General features: G+C 50.4%; 6 protein-coding genes and 1 pseudogene across 7 annotated transcripts, besides 1 other annotated feature; 4 read left to right on the top strand and 3 right to left on the bottom strand.

Moving 5' to 3' along the window:
- Positions 1-214: 214 nt before the first annotated feature.
- NCS54_01438600 (Hypothetical protein) lies at positions 215-1885 on the top strand (the record flags this gene model as incomplete). Its single annotated transcript, XM_053159538.1, has 5 exons — positions 215-454; positions 506-708; positions 762-1078; positions 1130-1255; positions 1305-1885. The coding sequence occupies exons 1-5, from the start codon at positions 236-238 to the stop codon at positions 1883-1885; spliced, it is 1446 nt and encodes a 481-aa protein (XP_053015513.1). The 5' UTR covers positions 215-235.
- Positions 1886-6194: 4309 nt separating this feature from the next.
- Positions 6195-7767, bottom strand: NCS54_01438500 (annotated as a pseudogene). The gene is made up of 4 exons: positions 7625-7767; positions 7128-7568; positions 6857-7080; positions 6195-6802 (listed from the first exon to the last, which is right to left on the bottom strand).
- Positions 6195-7767: a sequence feature.
- An 895-nt stretch (positions 7768-8662) lies between these two features.
- On the bottom strand, positions 8663-10320 carry NCS54_01438400 (MFS domain-containing protein; the record flags this gene model as incomplete). The annotated part of the gene is made up of 4 exons (XM_053159537.1): positions 8663-8829; positions 8882-9046; positions 9104-9610; positions 9663-10320. 4 exons carry the CDS (start codon positions 10318-10320, stop codon positions 8663-8665), a joined length of 1497 nt encoding a protein of 498 aa, XP_053015512.1.
- Positions 10321-10862: 542 nt separating this feature from the next.
- NCS54_01438300 (Hypothetical protein) lies at positions 10863-12074 on the top strand (the record flags this gene model as incomplete). Its single annotated transcript, XM_053159536.1, has 1 exon — positions 10863-12074. One exon carries the CDS (start codon positions 10863-10865, stop codon positions 12072-12074), a length of 1212 nt encoding a protein of 403 aa, XP_053015511.1.
- Positions 12075-12605: 531 nt separating this feature from the next.
- Positions 12606-14295, top strand: NCS54_01438200 (Hypothetical protein; the record flags this gene model as incomplete). Its single annotated transcript, XM_053159535.1, has 3 exons — positions 12606-12831; positions 12951-13534; positions 13618-14295. 3 exons carry the CDS (start codon positions 12606-12608, stop codon positions 14293-14295), a joined length of 1488 nt encoding a protein of 495 aa, XP_053015510.1.
- Positions 14296-15146: 851 nt separating this feature from the next.
- Positions 15147-17357, top strand: NCS54_01438100 (Hypothetical protein; the record flags this gene model as incomplete). The annotated part of the gene is made up of 8 exons (XM_053159534.1): positions 15147-15238; positions 15303-15415; positions 15472-15527; positions 15588-16262; positions 16309-16671; positions 16723-16872; positions 16929-16973; positions 17025-17357. 8 exons carry the CDS (start codon positions 15147-15149, stop codon positions 17355-17357), a joined length of 1827 nt encoding a protein of 608 aa, XP_053015509.1.
- A 288-nt stretch (positions 17358-17645) lies between these two features.
- Positions 17646-18583, bottom strand: NCS54_01438000 (Hypothetical protein; the record flags this gene model as incomplete). Its single annotated transcript, XM_053159533.1, has 2 exons — positions 18195-18583; positions 17646-18135 (listed from the first exon to the last, which is right to left on the bottom strand). The coding sequence occupies exons 1-2, from the start codon at positions 18527-18529 to the stop codon at positions 17646-17648; spliced, it is 825 nt and encodes a 274-aa protein (XP_053015508.1). The 5' UTR covers positions 18530-18583.
- Between the last annotated feature and the right edge of the window lie 885 nt (positions 18584-19468).

Genomic DNA, 19468 nt, shown 5'->3' with positions numbered 1-19468 from the left:
CCTGATTAGTCCCTTGCCTTGGATTCTAGGCCATAATCTCCCCATCCCGCAGCTAAGGTTGAAAATGAGCCACCTCTAGGCCTCGTTATTGGCTCTAGACGCCTTCAGCTGCAGCTGTGGCTGGCTCCCTCCCACGTCTGTGTAAATCAGGCTGGCGCTTAAGAAAGAGGGGAACATGAACTCCCCTCTTTGCAATCTTGACCCTTCAATCTTTTTCGGAATCGCAGAGAAAATCATGACTTCGTACTACGGTCATAGGGCGAGTCCCGTCAACTTGAACGCGCCGAATGACGAGTATAGTCAGGAGGTTGACACTTCCAAGATCGTCGTCGACGCCCCCACGTTTACGAACCTACCCGAGAGCTGCGACAAGTTTCGTATCCTGGTCATTGGAAAAGCTGGGGTAGGAAAGTCGACGATATGCTCGACCGTGTTTGGTGTGCCCCCGGAAAAGGTGAATAGCTGTCCAACATGAAACGCGCATGCGACTGACAGCAGGGAACAGACAGGAGTCAGTCACCGTACCGTCGGGACGAAGAAGGAGAAAGTTTGGCACCCTATTACCTTTCCTGGCGAGAATGAGAACCTTGTTCTACACGACTCGGGCGGTTTCGAGGCCGGCGACTTGAAATGCGTCGACGAGATCCACAAGTTTATCAAGCATCGCCGAGAGCAACCCAACCTCGCAGATCAACTGCATTGCATCTGGTACGTCCCTGTCTTCAACCCTCGTCACCTTGACTAACTCGTGTGTGTTCCAGGTACTGCATCAGCTGCCGTTCGAACCGACCGATCGAGAGCGCCGAAAAAGAATTCTTCCTGAATGCCGATGTTGGCGACATTCCCGTCGTCGTTGTCTTTACGCAGTTTGATACCTTGGTCGATGACCACTTCTGCCAGCTGCGGCGGCGCCAGCGTAATCGCGGCAAGACAGTCGACATGGATCAGCTCGAAAGGGACGCGATGAATGCTGCCATCGCCGACTACGACTCCAACTATCGTGGACAATTTGAGAGGGAGTTTGGACGGCGGTTGCGTGTCGCCATTATTAGACTCAGCATGCCGCAACCAGACGACGGTAAGGGAATTTTAGGTTCACTTCTCTTGCGTTCGGGCTAACATGTTGTAGGTGAACCCATGGAGACATCCGGTGTTGATTCCTTGGTCAAGGAAACCAGAGGAATGCTGCTCGAAGACGGACTCAAGCTCCTGTGGACGGCAGCTCAGTGCCACTCGGCGGATATGAAATTGAAAGGTAAATCAGAATCGTCCGTCCCCATGGTCATGCATCTAACCTTATTCAGAATCAATCAAACTGGGTATGGACGTCTTTTGGAAAGCAGTTGGCACTTCTTCAATCCCCTTCATCCCCTTTGTAGGTGCTACGGCCATTTACAGCGCCTTCATCAAAATCCTCAAGACCATCAACACCATTTGGGGCATTCCAAGCTGCACGCCTCTTCTCCATGACTCCAAGGTGCGGAACCTCTTTCTCCAAGGCTGCTTCGACGCTTCAGCAGGAGACATCCTCGGCTCCAAGTTCCTCATGGCACTCAACTTCTTCGGACCCTTGACAGCAGCCCAAACAGCAACTATCATCCTCAAGATGATTGCAGGCATCACTCTCATCTACGAGAAGCTGTTCTGGTACATCAAGAATCACCCAGATAGGGTTGTGAGTCCAGCCACCATCGGCCGCATGGTGACCGAGTTCAGAAGGAGCCAAGGACAAAGGAACATGTCTGCCCGTTTGACCTTTCGGATTCATCTTGGAAATTGCTATGACAAGGCGGCCTGCCTGGCTGAGCTGGAGGAGGCTGTTGAGGCGGGTCGGAGTGCGATGGGAAAGGAGGGGATGAGGAAGAAGACGATTGTTGACAAATGACGATGATACCATAGGTTTCTTCTTTATGTTTGTATTCTATTTTGAATTTGAATGCCTCTGGGAAGTAAACCGCTGTCTATAACTGCTTTATTCCTTTGGTCTCTAATAGATGATGCGTCAAGGAAGAACTGTAAGATTTGGCGTATAACACCCATTGTCTTAACTATGCTCTACTACTCAAATCGACTGACTTTGCATTTTATCAGGGACAAGTGCTTTGTTTCCGCTGGATAGTTCGTTTCTGACATATCAAAGCATGGCACGCTTGGATGTTGCTGTTGCTGCACAGCATTCTGTTGTTTCCCCAGACCTTCTGAGAAAACGGGGGCGGTCTTGGCATTGTGGATCGACTCGCATACCGATCATCCATTTCATTGGCAGAGGTTCAACTCCCTGTCAGCTTTCATGACCGGTCAGAGGTGTCATTGGCCAGACGCTGGTAACTGATCACCCCCCCCTGTAAGGCTCCTCAAACCGATCAAACATCTGATTGGGCATTGGCCGAGCACTCAGGTTTGACCTTCTTTGCCTGTTCCCAAGTATAAAGTTGGCGAGGCTTCACGTTTTTCTTCCAGCTCAACTCAGCAAGCTTCTTCAACATCCCACCATGGATCCGCCAGGGGGCAACAGTGAGCCCGTAGAGCTCGATCATACTCTTATTGGCTTTGATCCCGATTCATTGTTGGATGCCTGGGTACAGGATCTTCTTGCCGCAGGAGACCATTCAGCCCAGCAAGATGACCGACCTGCCGCAATGCCTCCCGACAACATTTGTTCAAATATGGACACATCTTTTGGCGGCAACGAGTCGGCTTTGGCTACCGATTTTGGTATGACCCGATGGACTAAATCCACAGGTTGCATCGCAGCTCATGACTATATTGCAGGCCCGCTGGATCATTTCCAGGCCTCTGAAATGCCCCTAGATTGTGTCCCTGGACTGGGTCCCTCCATAACCAATCTTGCAAGGGCTGATGCCGCCTCCGTATCTGACTCAAGCGTGTTGCAGCAGCTCTTCCTCGTGGATTTTCAGTTCAGTGCCGGGGACAATCATAACCCCTCAAGCGATGCTACCATGCAACACCTTTCCTTGTCGTCCTGCACGAACTCGATGGACTTGCAGGGGACGGCGGCAAATAACAGCAACGGTGTTGCATTTCCCATGCCTAACTCAATGGTCAATCCCTTCGTTTCCCTCTCAGCCTCCTTTCCCTTCATGTTTTAGTTTATAGATATATAGTCCGTCAAGCGCAGTTGCTAATGTTTGACCAATACAGCCCGCTGGGAGCAGGGACTTGATACCACAAACGCACGATACCAGGACGGCTCATAACATCCAACGCCCTGAAAACCAACTCGTTAATGCCCCAGGAGCATCTCAGAATGCTGCTCCGAAGCCTTTGGCGCCTGCGAGCATCAATCATCAAGGGCTGCGACCGAACATCGCCACAAGAAAGTTGCCTCCTAAACGCCGAGGGGGAAGACGAGGTAAACTCAGTGCATCGCAAGCGCTGAAACAAAGAGAAACAAAGCTTTCTGGCGCATGCATTCGCTGCAGAAAGTGCAGGATCGGGGTAGGTTGGGCTTGACGTGTATTAAAGCTGGCAGCTAACTCTCATCGAGTGTAGTGGTGGTATTCCATGCCGTCCTTGTCTTAAGATCTTGGGGAAATCTCGAATCTGGACAACGCCCTGTACGAAGGCTCATTTCTTAGATATCATCGAGGCAGGATCAAGCATGCCCTGTAAGATTGTTATCCAATTTGGAGATACTACCTAACCCCTAGAACAGCCGTTACAATGCAAGAGATAGCCTTGTTCAAGAACCCGAACATTCGAACAACGATGGCAATGGCGGTTCACTTGATAACTCTTTCTAATCAGGAGGGAAGTGATTATGCAGTAATCGAGTCGATGAATTTCGGACAAACTTGCGCGATTCCATGGTTTGTTGGGACATGGGCAATGCTCTCGATTTTTGCCGACCTCAGCGAAGACCCACGCGACTGGACAAGTCCAAGTTTTTCGAAGGTGGCCTCGAAACTAGCCCACTTGCTAATGGTGTTTCCTTCCGGAGACCTTGTTAAGCTCTTCAACAACACTGAGGAGCTTCACACACCAGAATGGGCTGTAAAACCCCCGTGAGGACCAAGATCTCCGGCAGTTGATAACATTGAATAGACATCCGTCATGGCCTTCTGTCTAAGCTCTTCGTATCGGCAACCACCCCAGTTCGCCTTTGACGGCGCTATTTTACAACCCCCCGAGGACGACCTAGAGAGGTTGACAAGCAGTCTGGTATCCTGGATAAGTTGGGTGGCATCACGATATTTGGAACTTTGTTTGTTCCGCTACCTTCAACTTGTCTCCAACAATAACTCTTTCGACTCTGTTGAGGATCAAAAGTCGTACATCATGTGTATACTCACCGTCTTATTGGCCCCAGATCCCTACCCACAGTCCATTCACAACGATTCCATGGTAAGGTTTCCATCTCGTCTGCTTGTTTCATTCTGTTAATACCACGACTTGTAGGACGAGAAAGATCCAAGCATTGTACCCCTGTACCGAGATGTTTTTGATCGCCGAGCCCGTGTCCAGTCCGCCCTCTGGGTTTATTGCTCACTCGCCATTCGAGCGTTGCCAGCCTGGTCCAACATTTGGGAGACGATCCAGCAGCGCTGGCCACTCATTCGGGGTGAAGCCATGGCTCAACAGTTCCACGATAGTCTAACAGCCTTTAACGCTAGTCTGAGGGAGAACGGGAGATTAGCTATCGATTCTTTTCGCCGCTTCAAGGATTATAGTAGCCTCGTATCCGCTATGCCTCCCGACTGTGAGGAAGAAGTCGAGGATAAAACCGACTCCGAGGTCGAAGTCGAAGGCGAAGCAGAAGGTGAACAAACATTACCCATCGACAAAGACTCTGAGTTCTACAAACTTCTGGTCACGAATGGCCTGAATAACTTGATAGATACGCATGATCAACAGGCTACGGGCGGTATCTTGAGCGCGCAAACGAACACCCAAAAACGAGGCGCTTCGACGCGCGCGTTTGCGGCACTGGCAATCATTGACTGGAGACGAAAGCCTCTTCTCTTCAGGGCCCGCATGGGACCTCTTGAAGGTTACTTGGATCTTCTCGAATCTTTCGTTCAAGAAGTGTTCGAACGGCTCGCATGCATGCGGGTACATGACGAACACACCCAGCTGTACCCGGTCGGGGCACCACTTGAAGATTTTATCACAAGTGACACTGCGAACGAGGGTTCAATTCAGGCCATCCCAAATTTCAGCCAGCTTTTTCAAAGATTCATTCGAAGCGGCCGTAGGTGGAATGAGCTTAAGGACATGGTGGGATTGGAGGTTGTTCTGATGCACGACCCCTTGAGACACTTCCGATGTGATCTACAGACATTTCACATCCCATCAATCGTCAAGAACGGAAGCGAACGCCAATTCGCACAGCTCAAAGAACTCATCCCTACAAGACTGCCGTGGTTAGCTGAGACATGCGTCAAGCTTCGTGGCCTTGTTCCTATGCTCACGGCTGCATCGACACCGGAACAAGAAAACGCAATCGCCATTCAAGAAGGAATACAGACGATGGTCAATGCAGCGTTTGGAAACCGCTCGTCAATTGAGGAGGCTTTGCTGAACAGCTGGGCCCAAAAAAATGATTTCCAACGGGGATTGATCGACTTTCTCCGGCCTGAGGCGGCAACTATTCCACTTGATATGAAGGTAGGTATGTCTTTATGTCTTCTGGACAAGCTTAGCATCAAGGTCAGCGGGAAACTGTCCACTTGCATTGACTTTGAGATGAAGGAGGGTTTGTGTCGCGAAGCAGAGAGCATCATGGAACGAGATTGTTCAACTCTGGATTCCGAAAATCGAAGGGAGCTGAGAGTTTGGTCCCATAAGGTGCTTAATTTTGTTTGCAGTCGTCTTCCTGTTGACACGGACTCACAAGCGTCTGGATGAAGGCCAATGCTGGTAGGTGGCACAGTCAGGGGTGGATTAGGACGAGAGCCAAGAGTTTTGCTTAGGGTGACAAATATCTGGTAGTCATTGTTATTGTCTTCAATAACGAGTCCGCACGATATCATCAGCCACAATAGCAAATGGCACAGTTATCAATACATGACGGCATTAAAACCCAACGCCGAAAAATACCGCAGAGCAACGAGAAGAAGCCCCAATTCTGCGATGTTTTCAGGGTCTAGTCAAGTCAAATAACCTCTAATGGCAACGGTTTATGTCCGATTGTGAAACCGAGATAAATTATATAGAGCCAACGGTGTCTATTCCTACATAGACGTGTCGGTATCTGACTGTATCTGGCCCCATTGCGGCCAAGTATCCAAGTCTCCATCCATGATGAACATTTCCGACCCAATGAAATCTGGATACAAGAAAGATATATCACTTGGGAGAGATATATCTCCGACCGGGAAAACGACAGTATTGTCCCCGGCTAAAGAGCCACTTATTGTCAGTGCAAGAGGCTGAAAATTTGGTCGAAGTTTCTTAAACTGGGCTGAAACGATGTCGCCCAAGATATGGGCGGCATGACATGGCAGGCCAATGGTTTTGAGCCAGTTGATAAGATTGAAGACTAGGTTGTCAATGCTTGAGATATCAAAGTTGGCTGCTCGTAACTTTGACTCGTATGTGCGGACGATGCGGCATAGCGTGAGGGCCGAGAATGTGACGATGTGGTAGATGTGATCTGTCAAATGCCGGGTACGTTCATCAGCCTTATCAACAGCTAGTTTGATGATGGCTTTGGAATGTCGGATCATGTCTTCAAGGATGGAATTGTGCATAACGGATTTGGGTGACTTGAGTGATTGGTAATAGGTGAGAAGATGAGCAAAATGGAAGCCCATCTGGAGGAACTGAGAGCGAGGTCCGTCTTGACCGAGTGAGTTAACAAGATATCCCGAACTTTGGTCAGAGATGAACGTACGATATAAACCTGTCCACTCTCGCTGCCAGCTCTGAAGAGCGAGCTTCGTGTCTTCCAAGTCTATTTGAGGACGACCACACTTGTTGTAGATAATCCAGTATAATTCAACCTCGGCTACCATTCTTGATTCATAATTAGTAATCCCATCGAACTTGGCAAGCTCAAGGCAGCGATCAATCTGAGTCTGGTTCAATAGTGAGTGTCGGCGAGTACCAACGCAGTATCTATGAATATCAGTTGCTGCCTGCAGGGAGGCTTTGGCGGCGCTTACTGGAGGTGACCGACGCAGAGGTGGTTCCATAAGCACCAAGAGTCGAATTGCAGTCGACTAGGCCCCGACATCGACCCCGGTCTGAGGACCCGCGAGAAAAGCGGACTTGCGAGGGCTTGCTGTAGAGCATACCCGGTCAGCAACCAGCTATCAATGCTTAACGGTACTTGGCCGATAGTCGTGGACCATAAGCTCAACACAAGGGCAGCTTGAAAGAACTCGATTGTTTGAGGGACCTCCAGAAGTGATGACGCGACAAGGCGTTTTGCTTCTTCGAATAATCGAGGGGCTAGCTTGTCCGCTAGTTCCTGAGTTGTGTGCCTGACTGCGATCAAGAAGATGCTACAGAGTAGCAGCGGAGACTTTTTCACTTGCAGCAGAAGGGTCTCTGTTGGCAAGTCTTCTGGAAGCCGGACCCATCGATTGTAGTGAAAGTGAAACCTGGTATCTTGGATTAGCTCTTGCGGGTTCCCATATGCAAGCTGATCTATGCTTACAGTTCTAGGAAGGAGTGGGCCGTTGATAAGGGGACGAGACCTGATGAAATGACGTCGGATTGAAAGACAGGGTGAACGGTCTGCTCTGGCGAGTGTACACCAGCGTCGGTAGCGGCATCCCTGATCAGAAAGACTGGTGCTGGATCTAGATCAGGGGCATTAACAGATTCGCTCGATCTGATTGGACGTTGCGCCTTGTTTGATGTCCCACCGATCTCATCAAGTCGAGAATCTAGTCGATCTACCAGAGCCCCAACAGTCCTCTCTAATCGTTCAAGTCTAGTTCTCGGTATCAATGACTCGCGTTCGCCCGCTGAAATTATAACCAACTGCACCTTTCATCAATGGAGCTCGCTGGACGTGAGCTTTCTGGAGTTTCGCCAGGGTCTCGCCTTCTATGAATCCCAATTGGCGAACGAGATGGTCTATAAGTGTCCCGGCAGTCCAGAGAGCACGGCTGGGACAGCGTTCTGCATCGAAGGCACGTACCCTTGGAATCGTCCGAGGCATAGCAGCGAGTTTTGTATTTGCGACAAAGGTCACATGCCTTTGATGCTCTGCCGGATCGCAATGGAGGCATTTCGCCTTGCTTTAAGGTTGTGACGGAGTGGAAGCAGCATTTGGCTTGTTGATGGTAGTTGAGCGATTGCGATCTTTCAAGAGATATGTCGTGCTCATAGATCACGTGGTCGCTGGAGATAAGGAGCTCTTAGTCCAGGTACCCACGGCCGCGACTAGACACCGAGATACCGAGGCGCTGGTTAACTTTGCGCTAACGAACTGATAAGGGATCCATGAGATTCGGGATTCCCCGAGGCGATCTTGAGTCTCGGTCACTCAATTCAAGCATAAGGAGCGAGTTTCAGGGGGTAAAAAAACGACTCAAGCTATTGATTCATCGGGAATGTCTATACTATCGACCAAAGATCTGTGAGAATAATTGACCTAAATTTGAAAACAGCCTCTGTCGGGTCCTGCTTGAATTTTCATCACTCTGCCAAATCCACTGACCCAACTTGATATGCCTGGTTCGATTGTCTATTTATCGCCCGTTTCCTCAGACGGAGCAACTCGAAACTCAGACTCAACACCAGCGTCACCATGATCAAACAAGCGGTAAAGCAACTTCCAGACCAGGATCACAACTGCTGCAGCGATGGCGCACCCAGCAGCGATGCTCAATCCACGAGTGTATCGAGGGGCGTCTAAACATGTCAGATGAGCTTTCAGGGACACTGCGGGTCAGAGATATCTCACCTTGTGCTCGAAATAGCTGATTTCCAGGGAAATTAGCAAGCTGGATGCTCATCACATAAGCGGCCAGGGCCACAGGGCGCTTGTAGTCTTGCATTTTCGTCGTGAGCCAGGCTGCACTAATTGCTTGCGCGCAGCCCATGCCCATTTGAGTCCACACAACTCCTCCTGGAGAAAGCACAGGTCAACATTTGTGCCTAATGTCCGGGTAAGGGGCCTTCTTACCGTAAAGCGTCCATTTGCTCACACCGTCAGGCGCCAATGCCAGCCAAAGCAAGCCAGCTGCACCCCAAAGATATCCCACCGCAATGTGGAACCCCCGCTCGCGGAACTTGTCGCTGCTGAACGCCAGAGATACCGACCATATCAAGGCACAGATACTACCAACAGAGTTGAGCCCGTTCGCCTGGAGGGAAGTGAATCCCAGGGACTTGATGATGGACGGGGCGTATGTATTCATTGGTGAGATCATGACCATGGAGAGCAGGGCGGCCACAAGATGACCGTACAGTCTCCAATCCATAAACGTTTCGAGTATGTGGGAAGGCAGCACTGGTTTTCCGTATCGAAGAGCTTTGGTAGGATCGTTGCGGATGACGCGTGTGACGAGGATCGATGCTTCTCGTTCGGTGAAGATGTTGAAGGATCTGCCAAAGAAGGACTTGGGTTTCGCCGCAGAGTGAGGGAAGTACAGATAAGCCATGACTCCCAGGAAGCAAGTGAGGACGCCCTCTGTGAGTTATTAGTATCAGAGAAAAATACCGGGGAGATCCAGTAAACTTGCCGATTAGGAACAGCCACTGCCATCCTTGGAGACCGCCTCTTCCTCTAAGAGACAGCAGGCCGATGGAAAGGGGTCCACCGAGAGCACCCGCGAAACTGTTTGAAGCCCAGAAAATTGCGTATCGCAGTGCAAGCTCGTTGTTGGTATAGTATTTCGAAATGTAGAGAGCAAAGCCGGGGATGTATCCACCTTCGAGAGCTCCCACAAAGAATCGAGCGACGCAAAGTCCAGTTGCATTCTTTAGGAACATCTGAGACCATGTTGCAATGCCCCACAGGAACATTGTAATCGGGAGGAACCTCTCTGGGCCCATGTACTTGCTGATCAAATTAAAGGGCAGCTCGGTAACGATGAAGCCCACGGTGAATAGCGTCTGGGCCAGATTGATGTCCGAGTTGCCAATGTTGATGTCCTCTCGAAGAGTGTCGGTCAAAGCATTGCCGATGTTGGTACGGTCAAATTGAAGGAAGCAGAAGCATAAGACGATGAAGGGGAGAATGCAAAAGTCCACTTTGAGCAATGCTCTCCTTGTTTCGCCGGATTCGATGTTGATGGTGGCATCGTAGCCGGGCACATTGATGGCTTCATCTGCAATGATGTCGCCGTGCTCGGACGTTTGATGCGTCATTGGATGGCTCTTTTCAGAAACAGAAGACATATTTTCAGCGAGATTCAAAGAGTAGATCGCCTGTTAAAAGACTGGGCGCTGGCTGCTGCTCTACATTTTCTTCCTACTGGGCTGCGCGCAGATTTATAACTGGATGTTTTGGAGATGCTATTGCGAGGGTAGAAATCAAGCCATGAATTGACATCGCGACGATAATGGCGTGCTGGTCATGGTTCGCCTATGAGAAGGCCTTATCAAGCTTATCATCCTGGCGCCCTGAAGTTGGTGCCGGCGGGATCTTATCAAGCCGACGGCATGCCGACGGTAAACCGACGGGATGCCACGGGATGCCGTCGGGACACTGATAACCTGCCAAGCAAGGTGAATTGCGTAAGAAATCTTGTTGCAAAATATTCCTTTGACCAAATTAATTACAGGCTCTAGAAAGGAGTACAAGTACAGGAGAATCCCGTAAGAGCGATTAAAAACACATATTTGCTTACCTTGGACAAAACACCTCTCTCCCATACACAACATCTTTATACCCCAACATCCCCATTAAACTTGACCTCACCCACGTTTCCGTTTCTCAAATGGAGCAAAACACGCTCAAAAGAAGAGGTGTTGGCCTCACCGGCGTCGACAAACAACGGTCCTTCGGTGGCTACACCCTGTTCTGCCCCCTGACCAGCGACACAGCCCATCTGGTCGACATCGATGGAAACGAAGTTCATTCATGGAAGCTACCCGGCAGAATCGGTCGCCATGCTAGAATTCTTCCCAACGGAAATCTCGCTGTCAACACACTCCGACCTGCACCAAAGAAAACAACCAGCGATGGAGGCCCATTCCCTTTCCCCTTCTTCAACAAGTACGGTGGTGGGGTCATGAGTGAGCTTGATCCCGATGGCAAAGTTGTCCGTCAGTTCACTGATCCTCTGGGTCATCACGATCAATACCACTATGGTGATGGACGTATCCTGTACACCAGCCTTGAGGCTCTCTCCCTGGAAGAGTCAGCCAAGGTGGTTGGTGGAGTTCCTGGGTCAGAAATTGATGGTATTACTTACGCGGACACCATCAATGAGGTTGATGAAAAGGGGAACCTACTCTGGCACTGGAAAGTATCTGAACGGTTACCTCGAGATGAGTTTCCTCTTCAGCCTCACTACACTCGCGAGCACTATCCTCTTATCAACTCGGTGCTCCCCATGCGAGATGGAAAGCACATCCTTGCATCCATGCGGTCCGTCTCGGCTGTCGTCATCATCGAGAGATCCACGGGCGACATTGTCTGGAAACTCGGACCAGAAGTCCTCGCGCAGCAACACAACGCCACCGAGCTAGAAAACGGCAACATTCTTATATTTGACAATGGCGCCTTTCGCAACGGCGAGTCAATCACCTACACACGTGCTATCGAGGTCGACAGGGTAACAAAGGAGATTGTCTGGGAGTATCGAGATCGCTCACAGATGCTCTACTTCTTTACACCCTTCATGGGCAGTGCTCAGAGACTCGCCAACGGCAACACCCTGCTGTGCGAGAGTGGCTTTGGACGAGTCTTTGAAGTCACCAAGGATGGGTATATCTGCTGGGAGTACATCAACCCGCACTTTTCCCCATATCCTGATGAAGTGACTGCAAAGATATTTCCGGGAGAGTCAAATGCTCTGTTTCGCGCATATCGGTACTCGGAAGAAGAGATTCCTTGGCTTAGGAAGAAGCTGGCAGGCTCAAAGGGGGTCGATGAAGGAAAGGAGGGCGCATCGGGAACGCTAGGTAGTATTTGCAGGCAGCAATAGCACGTTGAGTGCATGCCAATCTAGATGTCTCACAATATCGCCCATCGGTTGAGCTGATAAGGACGCGTTCCCAACTACGATTCAATCCCCCTCTCCCAAAATCTCGAAAGAAGAACAGACATAATTATCTACTGGCCAGCACAGACTGCAGCAAACGAATACGAGCTTGATGCCTACGGCGACTACCTAGTTGGTCCTAGTCTCTTTACTCCTTAGCTGAGAGGAAAAGTTAAAACTCAAAATCCACGTCAACTCTGCCCGAAAGAGGCATTCGTACCGTTCTTCATCCGGCGTCATTTCTCAACGGCCCCACAGTTCCAGGCACAGCTCAAACTCAACTTCTTGCACCCTCAGCGTTCAGAATATTTAAGCCTGTTCTATTGCTTCCTGCCATTCGTGAATAGACTGATTGCACTGCAACCACAGCCGACTATTACCTATCTCAGTTTATTTTCGTTGCCTACGTTTCTTTTTCTTACCAGCATCATACATATATCCATCACTACGCACGCCCTTCAACAATAACTCAACATGGCTGACGAACCTTACCCCTGGGAAGCAACACATATCGTCGCCGCTGCCGCCGGTGATGTTGCAAAACTCCAACAAGAGCTAGACAAAGGAGTGGACTTGAACGACACTGATCACGAACATGACCAAACCCCCTTGTTCTGGGCTGCTGAGAAAGGACATGAGGATGCTGTGCAGCTGCTCATAAGATACGGCGCTGAAGTCAACTTCATTGAGCCTCATATTGGTAGAACGCCCCTTTTGACGGCCACTGCCATGGTCATGAAGCCGTGGCAAGGCACCTAATTGAGGCGGGTGCCCATGTCAACACCATGGATGCGAGTTGCGAGACACCCTTGATTGTAGCGGCTAAAGACGGCAAACTCTCGTTGGTCAAGCTCCTTGTGCATGCAGGAGCCGACGTTGATGCCAAAGGATGGCATCATGACATGACCGCATTGTCACTAGCAGCGGCGAAAGGACACAGAGACATTGTCGAGTTCTTACTTCAGAACAACGCCTCGACAGATCTCATTGACGAAACTGGTCGAAAAGCGCTGGCACGGGCTATCGAAGAAGGACATGATGACATTGTTGAGATTCTGGCAAACCAAGAGACAGATACGGGCGCCAGAGGCGCTGATAAAGAGGGCTTGACAAGTGAAACGATCTTTTCCGCGTATCCCGATGTCAGCGGCGGCTCCAATGAAGACCGTCTCGAATGGGCTTTTAAAAAAGGATACATCTCGGTTGTTGAGGAGATTCTAGAGCAGGCTGTTGACCTCGAACACAGAGATGAGACTGGAAGGACGCCTCTCGTACTCGCTACGTCAGAAGGGCATATCGAGCTAGTCAAGCTTCTGCTCGAGAAGAATGTCCAAGTGGACTCCAAAGATGAGGAAGGGCGGACTCCTCTCTCATACGCAGCCGGAAATGGGCACATGGAAGTTGTAACTCTTCTCCTGAATAATGGAGCTGATCTTCACTCTGAAGACGACCAAGAGATGACCCCGCTGACAGTTGCGGCTTTGAGAGGGCACGATGCGATCGTGTCTCTCCTACTGGAAAAGGGGCTGACCCAAATCATTGGGACGGCAACGGATTTTCGCCTTTATTACACGCTGCTTTCGAGGGACATACAGAGATAGTGTTTATGTTACTGGAGAGGGGCGTGGACCCCAACACTCGAGACAAGGAGGAAGGCAAGAGTGTGTTGACCTGGGCGGCAAGTGACGGTCACTTGGAGGTTCTCAAGTTACTACTGGCGAGAAACGTTTCACCCAACGACGAGGAAACCGACCAAACACCCCTTGCTCTGGCTTTGGACAATGCAATCGACACAGAAGATTATTCATCCGTCAGGCTACTCCTCGAACACGGCGCACAGCCTTTCTCAGAAGTATACTGGGATAATGTTCCACCCTTGGAGGTCGCCATATCAAACGGTCGTGATGAGATGGTGGAGCTTTTCCTCAAGGTCGAGCCTGCTTCAAGCACAGCCAAGCAAGAGCATATCCGAAAAGCTATCTGTCAGGCTGTGGAGATGGACAGAGAGAACTTGCTTGATTTGTTATTTGAGCACTATGCCCCTGAAGACCCAAATGCTGAAACGCCGCTGCAATGGGCAAGAGGCAAATGCTGCGGGTCTGAGCAGGCTGTCCGCCTCCTGAAGCCATACTTTCCGAATGAGGTGGACCAAACCGACGACTAGAAGAGGAGGAATACTCAGGATCATGATTAGACACATTACAGGGTTGAAGATCCGGCAAGGGTATCAATAGCACATTGACGGTGACAGGGCAACTGGACACCTAAAATAAAAGCTGTGGTCTTGAGCATAGCCCCTACTTCCCTCTTCTGAAATGCTATAACCTGGTCTAGTTCTGGTTACGACCTCTACAGGATCCTGGGTCTTGTCTGACTGGTAGACGTAGTAGACCATTTGGCCATGGCTACCCTCCGAGTCCCTAACAGCAGATGGGTGGCATAGTACCTGTGGTAATCAGCCATGGTGGGGATGCTTGTGAGTTGAACTTGTTCTCCGCCATTGCCAGTCAACCAGAGCGCCACTTTGTGACTTTTGACCTACCATGTCGACGACTCGAATTGCCAGCTTCGGGGCGATGCACACATCTAGAGGCGGTGGCGGAAGTACCTCGTTGAGACTCCGCCGCTCTTGGCGTAGATACAGAGAATCCGGAAATTTTCAGCATTTTCTTATCACGCCTTAGTTAGGATACTCCTCGAATATAGCTTACAACAGACACCAATGACTAGGTGCCCATGGAAAGGGAAAATCAGGCTCGCGGTAAACCAGACCTACAACCCCAGTCGTAATTAACTGGGGGGGATTGTCACCTCCACTTTGGCGTCGTCACGCGCCTTGTTAGCTGCAAGTTGGTATAGTGTAAGGCATTCAGCTCACGCCACGTATCACGACCCAGCCTCAGTCGTGATATCCTCGCTCAAACTTTAATTTCCCGATATTTTAGAAAGCCTGAAGTTCCCCTCCTTCTATCTTCCTTCATCATCTGGCGGGCCCATGTCGAACTGAGTACAGACATGTCTCATTCAACCATCGGGGCGCCAATTCGCACTCAACCTCACGATGACGACCACTGGATTGCCGACCACACCTCCTTGGACATTGATCTGTAAGCAACTGCAGTCCCACTGCGCTATGCTCGCTTCGGCAGTTTCGTATTGTTAACATTTAAGTGATGATGATGGATGGATTGAAAAATGTATTGAGATGCTTGAAAACCACGATTTATGGCATCAAACATGCATCCAAATGATCACCGCCAGGAAAATTGACTCACCTCTTCTCGGTAAATCTGCGCTCCGGTCTGCATTCTTGGTCTTCGCTTCACTAATGGCACCTCAGATGTACAAAGCTCATTCCTATATGACAGCGAGGCGATGAAACTAGACCTATCGAGGGTACATCGTGTTTCCCAACCCAGTTTCCTACAGGAAGATGGATTTCTAATTGATTAACAGGAGGAAAACTCCAATACGTTCGAGCTGATGCAAGTCCCTTTGCATATCATTCCCCTAAAGGCTGTGCTACTAACCGCCTCTATTGGCAGCTCCATATCACGGACCTTGCAAAATGAGGAAGACGAAGAAGACCTACCCCGCAATGAGTTTGATTTGCTTCGCGTCAGCCCCACAGCCCTCAGGCACCTCGCGTCAACGTACCACATCCCAAGTGCCTTTCTTGCAGCTGTCTCCCGCTCACTTGGTGTTTTCGGATCGGTTTTCCGCCGCCAGTCGAAGCGCGAGTGGGACTATTGGTGTCTGCTCCCCTGCAGAGTCGCACATAAGACGTCGGCAGACGTGGCCAGATCACCGTTCGAAGAGCAGATGGACCCATTCAGCAATATCTATTTGGAGAACCAAGAAGTGGGTATCATGGGTCATGAAGTTGCTCTCTACGTCAAGCGGGACTGCGAGACCAGGAGGTTGCGGGTCTTTGTTGTGAACACGGCCAGTCAATTATGGGGGGGGTTCAAGGTTCAAAAACCTCTAGCCCAGATTCAGAACGGCCTCGAGCGAAGATCCAGCATGGACCTAGACGGCAGTCCATGCTTCGTAGTGCTCGTTTATGTCGCTTTCATACTCGAATGGTGGAATAACGTGCTCCTTTACGTCAACAGGGAACTGATCAACCATGTACGCATTTCATAGCGCCTCTGATCAGTAGATTGACATGTCGCAGGAAAGAATGCTCCAGAGGGAGATTGCGAACGAGACCGAAGGATTTCTCAACACCAGTAAAGTTCTCAATGCGGCCCTCCACACCATGGCTGCCCACCTCTACCATTACAAAACTGAGCTCCAACGTATTGAGATGGCCCTCTCTGATCTTCGCAAACACCGCACGGAGATGACATACAAGCCGAGGCTAAAGCGGAGGGATGGAGAAGATAGGAAGCAAGAAGAGGAAAATGAAGAGGCCCAGGAAGAATTCCCACCAATAGATCGAGAACTGCAGAAGATTGAGCAATTAGCGTCACGGCTGGCGGTAATATCCAGCATCGAGGACGAGATGGAGAAGAAGGTCCAGAACATCTTGGCCCAGGTAAGTCAACACTTTATTTGTTTCGTCCACCGGGCTGACTTTTCCACTTAGCTCTTCAACCAAATCCAAACCATCAACGACAAGACGTTGCAGGCTATCCTCAACGCTTCCCAGCAAGAGAACCGGATCTCGCAAAAACTATCCTTGGCTTCTCACATGTTGTCAAGGAGTATGAAGAGAGACAGCATCGCCATGAAGACCGTCCGTGTCCCACAGATCCACACAAGATTGATCAATGACATTAATGTCCCGTATAGATTGCCATCATGACCCTAGTGTTTCTTCCGGGAGCGACATTCGCTGTAAGAAGCCATATCATCTCTCATCTTGGAAACTAACCAGCGAGACTTTAGGCCATATTCGCGATGCCATTCTTTACCGAGAACAAATACCTATCTTCACCGTCCCAAGTCTGGATTTGGATTATTCTCACCGTTATTTGTACCGCTTTCGCGTTCGGTGGGTATGTCCACGTCATAAAGCGTGGGGAATCGACTCTTGGCGATCCTGAGGATGATAACGACATCACCATATCGTCTGCGGGTACCACTGCTTCGAACGCACCATCAGCGGTCGGCAACGGCGATAACACGTCTTATAATGGCAACAAGCAACACTGGTGGCAACGAGTCTCTCAGAGAGCATCCCAAGGCGGTATTGAACTGAGAACTCGTAGGGGATCGTAGGGGTGATTTGGATTACCTGCTGAAGAGGACAGTAGCTGTATCTGGGTATATTAACATCTACAAGACTGGTGTTAGGAGTTTAATGTCCTAAGTGCTCCCACATTATCATGGTGTCTTCGGAAGACCTTATCGCACACCATGCCCGTCGCAATCAGCATCCACCTAAGTTGTGTCCAACCCAGTCCAACCCAATCCAGGCGCCGACTATCGTCGAGGCGTCAGGATCCTGCCCCGGAATGGGAGAAATACACAAAGCAATAAGACATTGCTCTGGGATGGCCTCCCTTCTCAGTCATCGTCATCATCGTCGTCATCCATCTCGGCGTACACGCGGCCAGAATCGTAATCAGTCCAACTACCATCACCCCCCTTCAACTTGCCGCTCTTCAGCCAGCAGTTCCCATATTGTGTCGTCGATCCGTTCATTCCTATCCTGAAGAACACGCTGTCGCAAATGGTGTCGTTGTTCTTCGTCATTTCCGCACATGCGCCTACGCAGTCCTCGAAGTAGTAGGCCCAGATGGACACAATGTCATTGATGTTTCCGTCTCCAGTGTCGGGCGCATTCACGCCGCAGTACGTGCTGAATCGATATCCGTTGGTCGTCCTCACTGTCCCGTTGGCCCCGTTCTTGGGGCAGTTCAAGGTGAGGTTGGCGACTTGAGCGGCTGGTATGGGAGCATAATTGATGCCAACGGCGTCGTCGGTGCTGTTTGACTGGCTGCATTCACTTGTTTCGGTCGGGGTCGGAGCCTCTGAATTGTCTGAACTATCCGAGCTGCAAGAGATAGGTCTCAGTATGATGCCCTCCAAGTGAGACGAGGAACCGATGCTCACCTTTTGCAGTTTGCCAGCGCTCCTCCCAAACCCCCTCCAACTGCTCCTCCGACAATAACAGCTGTAACGAGCGCGACAAGTAAACCAAAGCTTAATACGCTCAAGCCAAAGGGAATCTTTTGCTGTGGCGTCGCTGCTTGGCTTCCAGCATTGTACGGTTCATCCTTTGCCGCAACCGCTGTGTACTGATGCTGGTTGTACGCCTCCGGAGCACTAGCTGCCTCCCGATCGTAGTCCACCTGGAGACCCTCGGCGTCTCGTGTCGATGCCATAACCGAGTCGCGATACGGCGGCGGATTTGGATAGCTGGTAGCCGGAGACCCCAATGAGCCCATCCAAAGGAAACAGATAAACGAGGACGCTGGGGGCAAGCGTCTGGGAGGATCAACTTGAAAAGGGCAAAACTTGAATGGGCGGGAAGTGGGAGTCGATCGGCAGAGTAATATGGGCCTTTTCACCCTTGTATGTCGTACGTGTTGGTCAATTTCCTGGTACAGAATCATTCGTCTCAGCTTGATGCAGTGAGACTTGGATATTTCCGGCTCTGCACCCAATCAGAAAACGATCCATGCTCTGATCACCAGCAAAAGTACGGAGACTCCCTAAATAATACGGACGATCAACCTTGCAGTTGCCCGTGCGAGAGTGCTGCGCCGAGCTTCAATGATCGACCACTCCGCAAATTCAATGATGCCTGACCAACCAGCGGCACAAGTTACACGTCAGTGCTCCAAAAGTGCCTCGATTGTGCAGGGTTCAAAGCCTTGGTTCCCTTCGGCACCTAAAATGGGTGATATCGCGCGCTGTGCCATGGACTGTCCCAATCTCCTTGCTGTCCTGGACGAGGATCTAAACCAGCTACGGTTAGTCTCCTCTGAAACCCTGCATGTGTGATACTACAGTAACAGTTCGATACCAAGGTGCCGGTGGGGTGAGATAGGGCTCTAACAGAACAAGGCTGAGCAGGAGGGGCGCACGTCGGTTCACTGGGCTGAGACCCATGCTGCGTCGCGGTCCACTATGTTTGGCTTGCAGGGCGATACGTTGCGATGCCGAGCCATCCTGAAATTCGACTTACATTGTATCCTCGCTCGTGAGTGGGATCTCGGTCACCTCAAGGGTTGGTAGTTGTCTCGGTCGCCACACAGAGTGTCAATTCCCGGGACATCACGTTAGATCATCCACCAATTGGATTTCTCATGCACCAGATGCGCAACAGTATCAGCTTACGTTTACCATCGCTGGATCTCTCGGTTTTTCTTGCTGAAATACCT

The sequence above is a fragment of the Fusarium falciforme genome, chromosome 12 (assembly GCF_026873545.1).
Source record: "Fusarium falciforme chromosome 12, complete sequence".
In the NCBI taxonomy this organism is placed as follows: domain Eukaryota; kingdom Fungi; phylum Ascomycota; class Sordariomycetes; order Hypocreales; family Nectriaceae; genus Fusarium; species Fusarium falciforme.
Note: the sequence above shows the minus strand (reverse complement) of the source record. Positions and strands in the feature narration are given on the sequence as shown.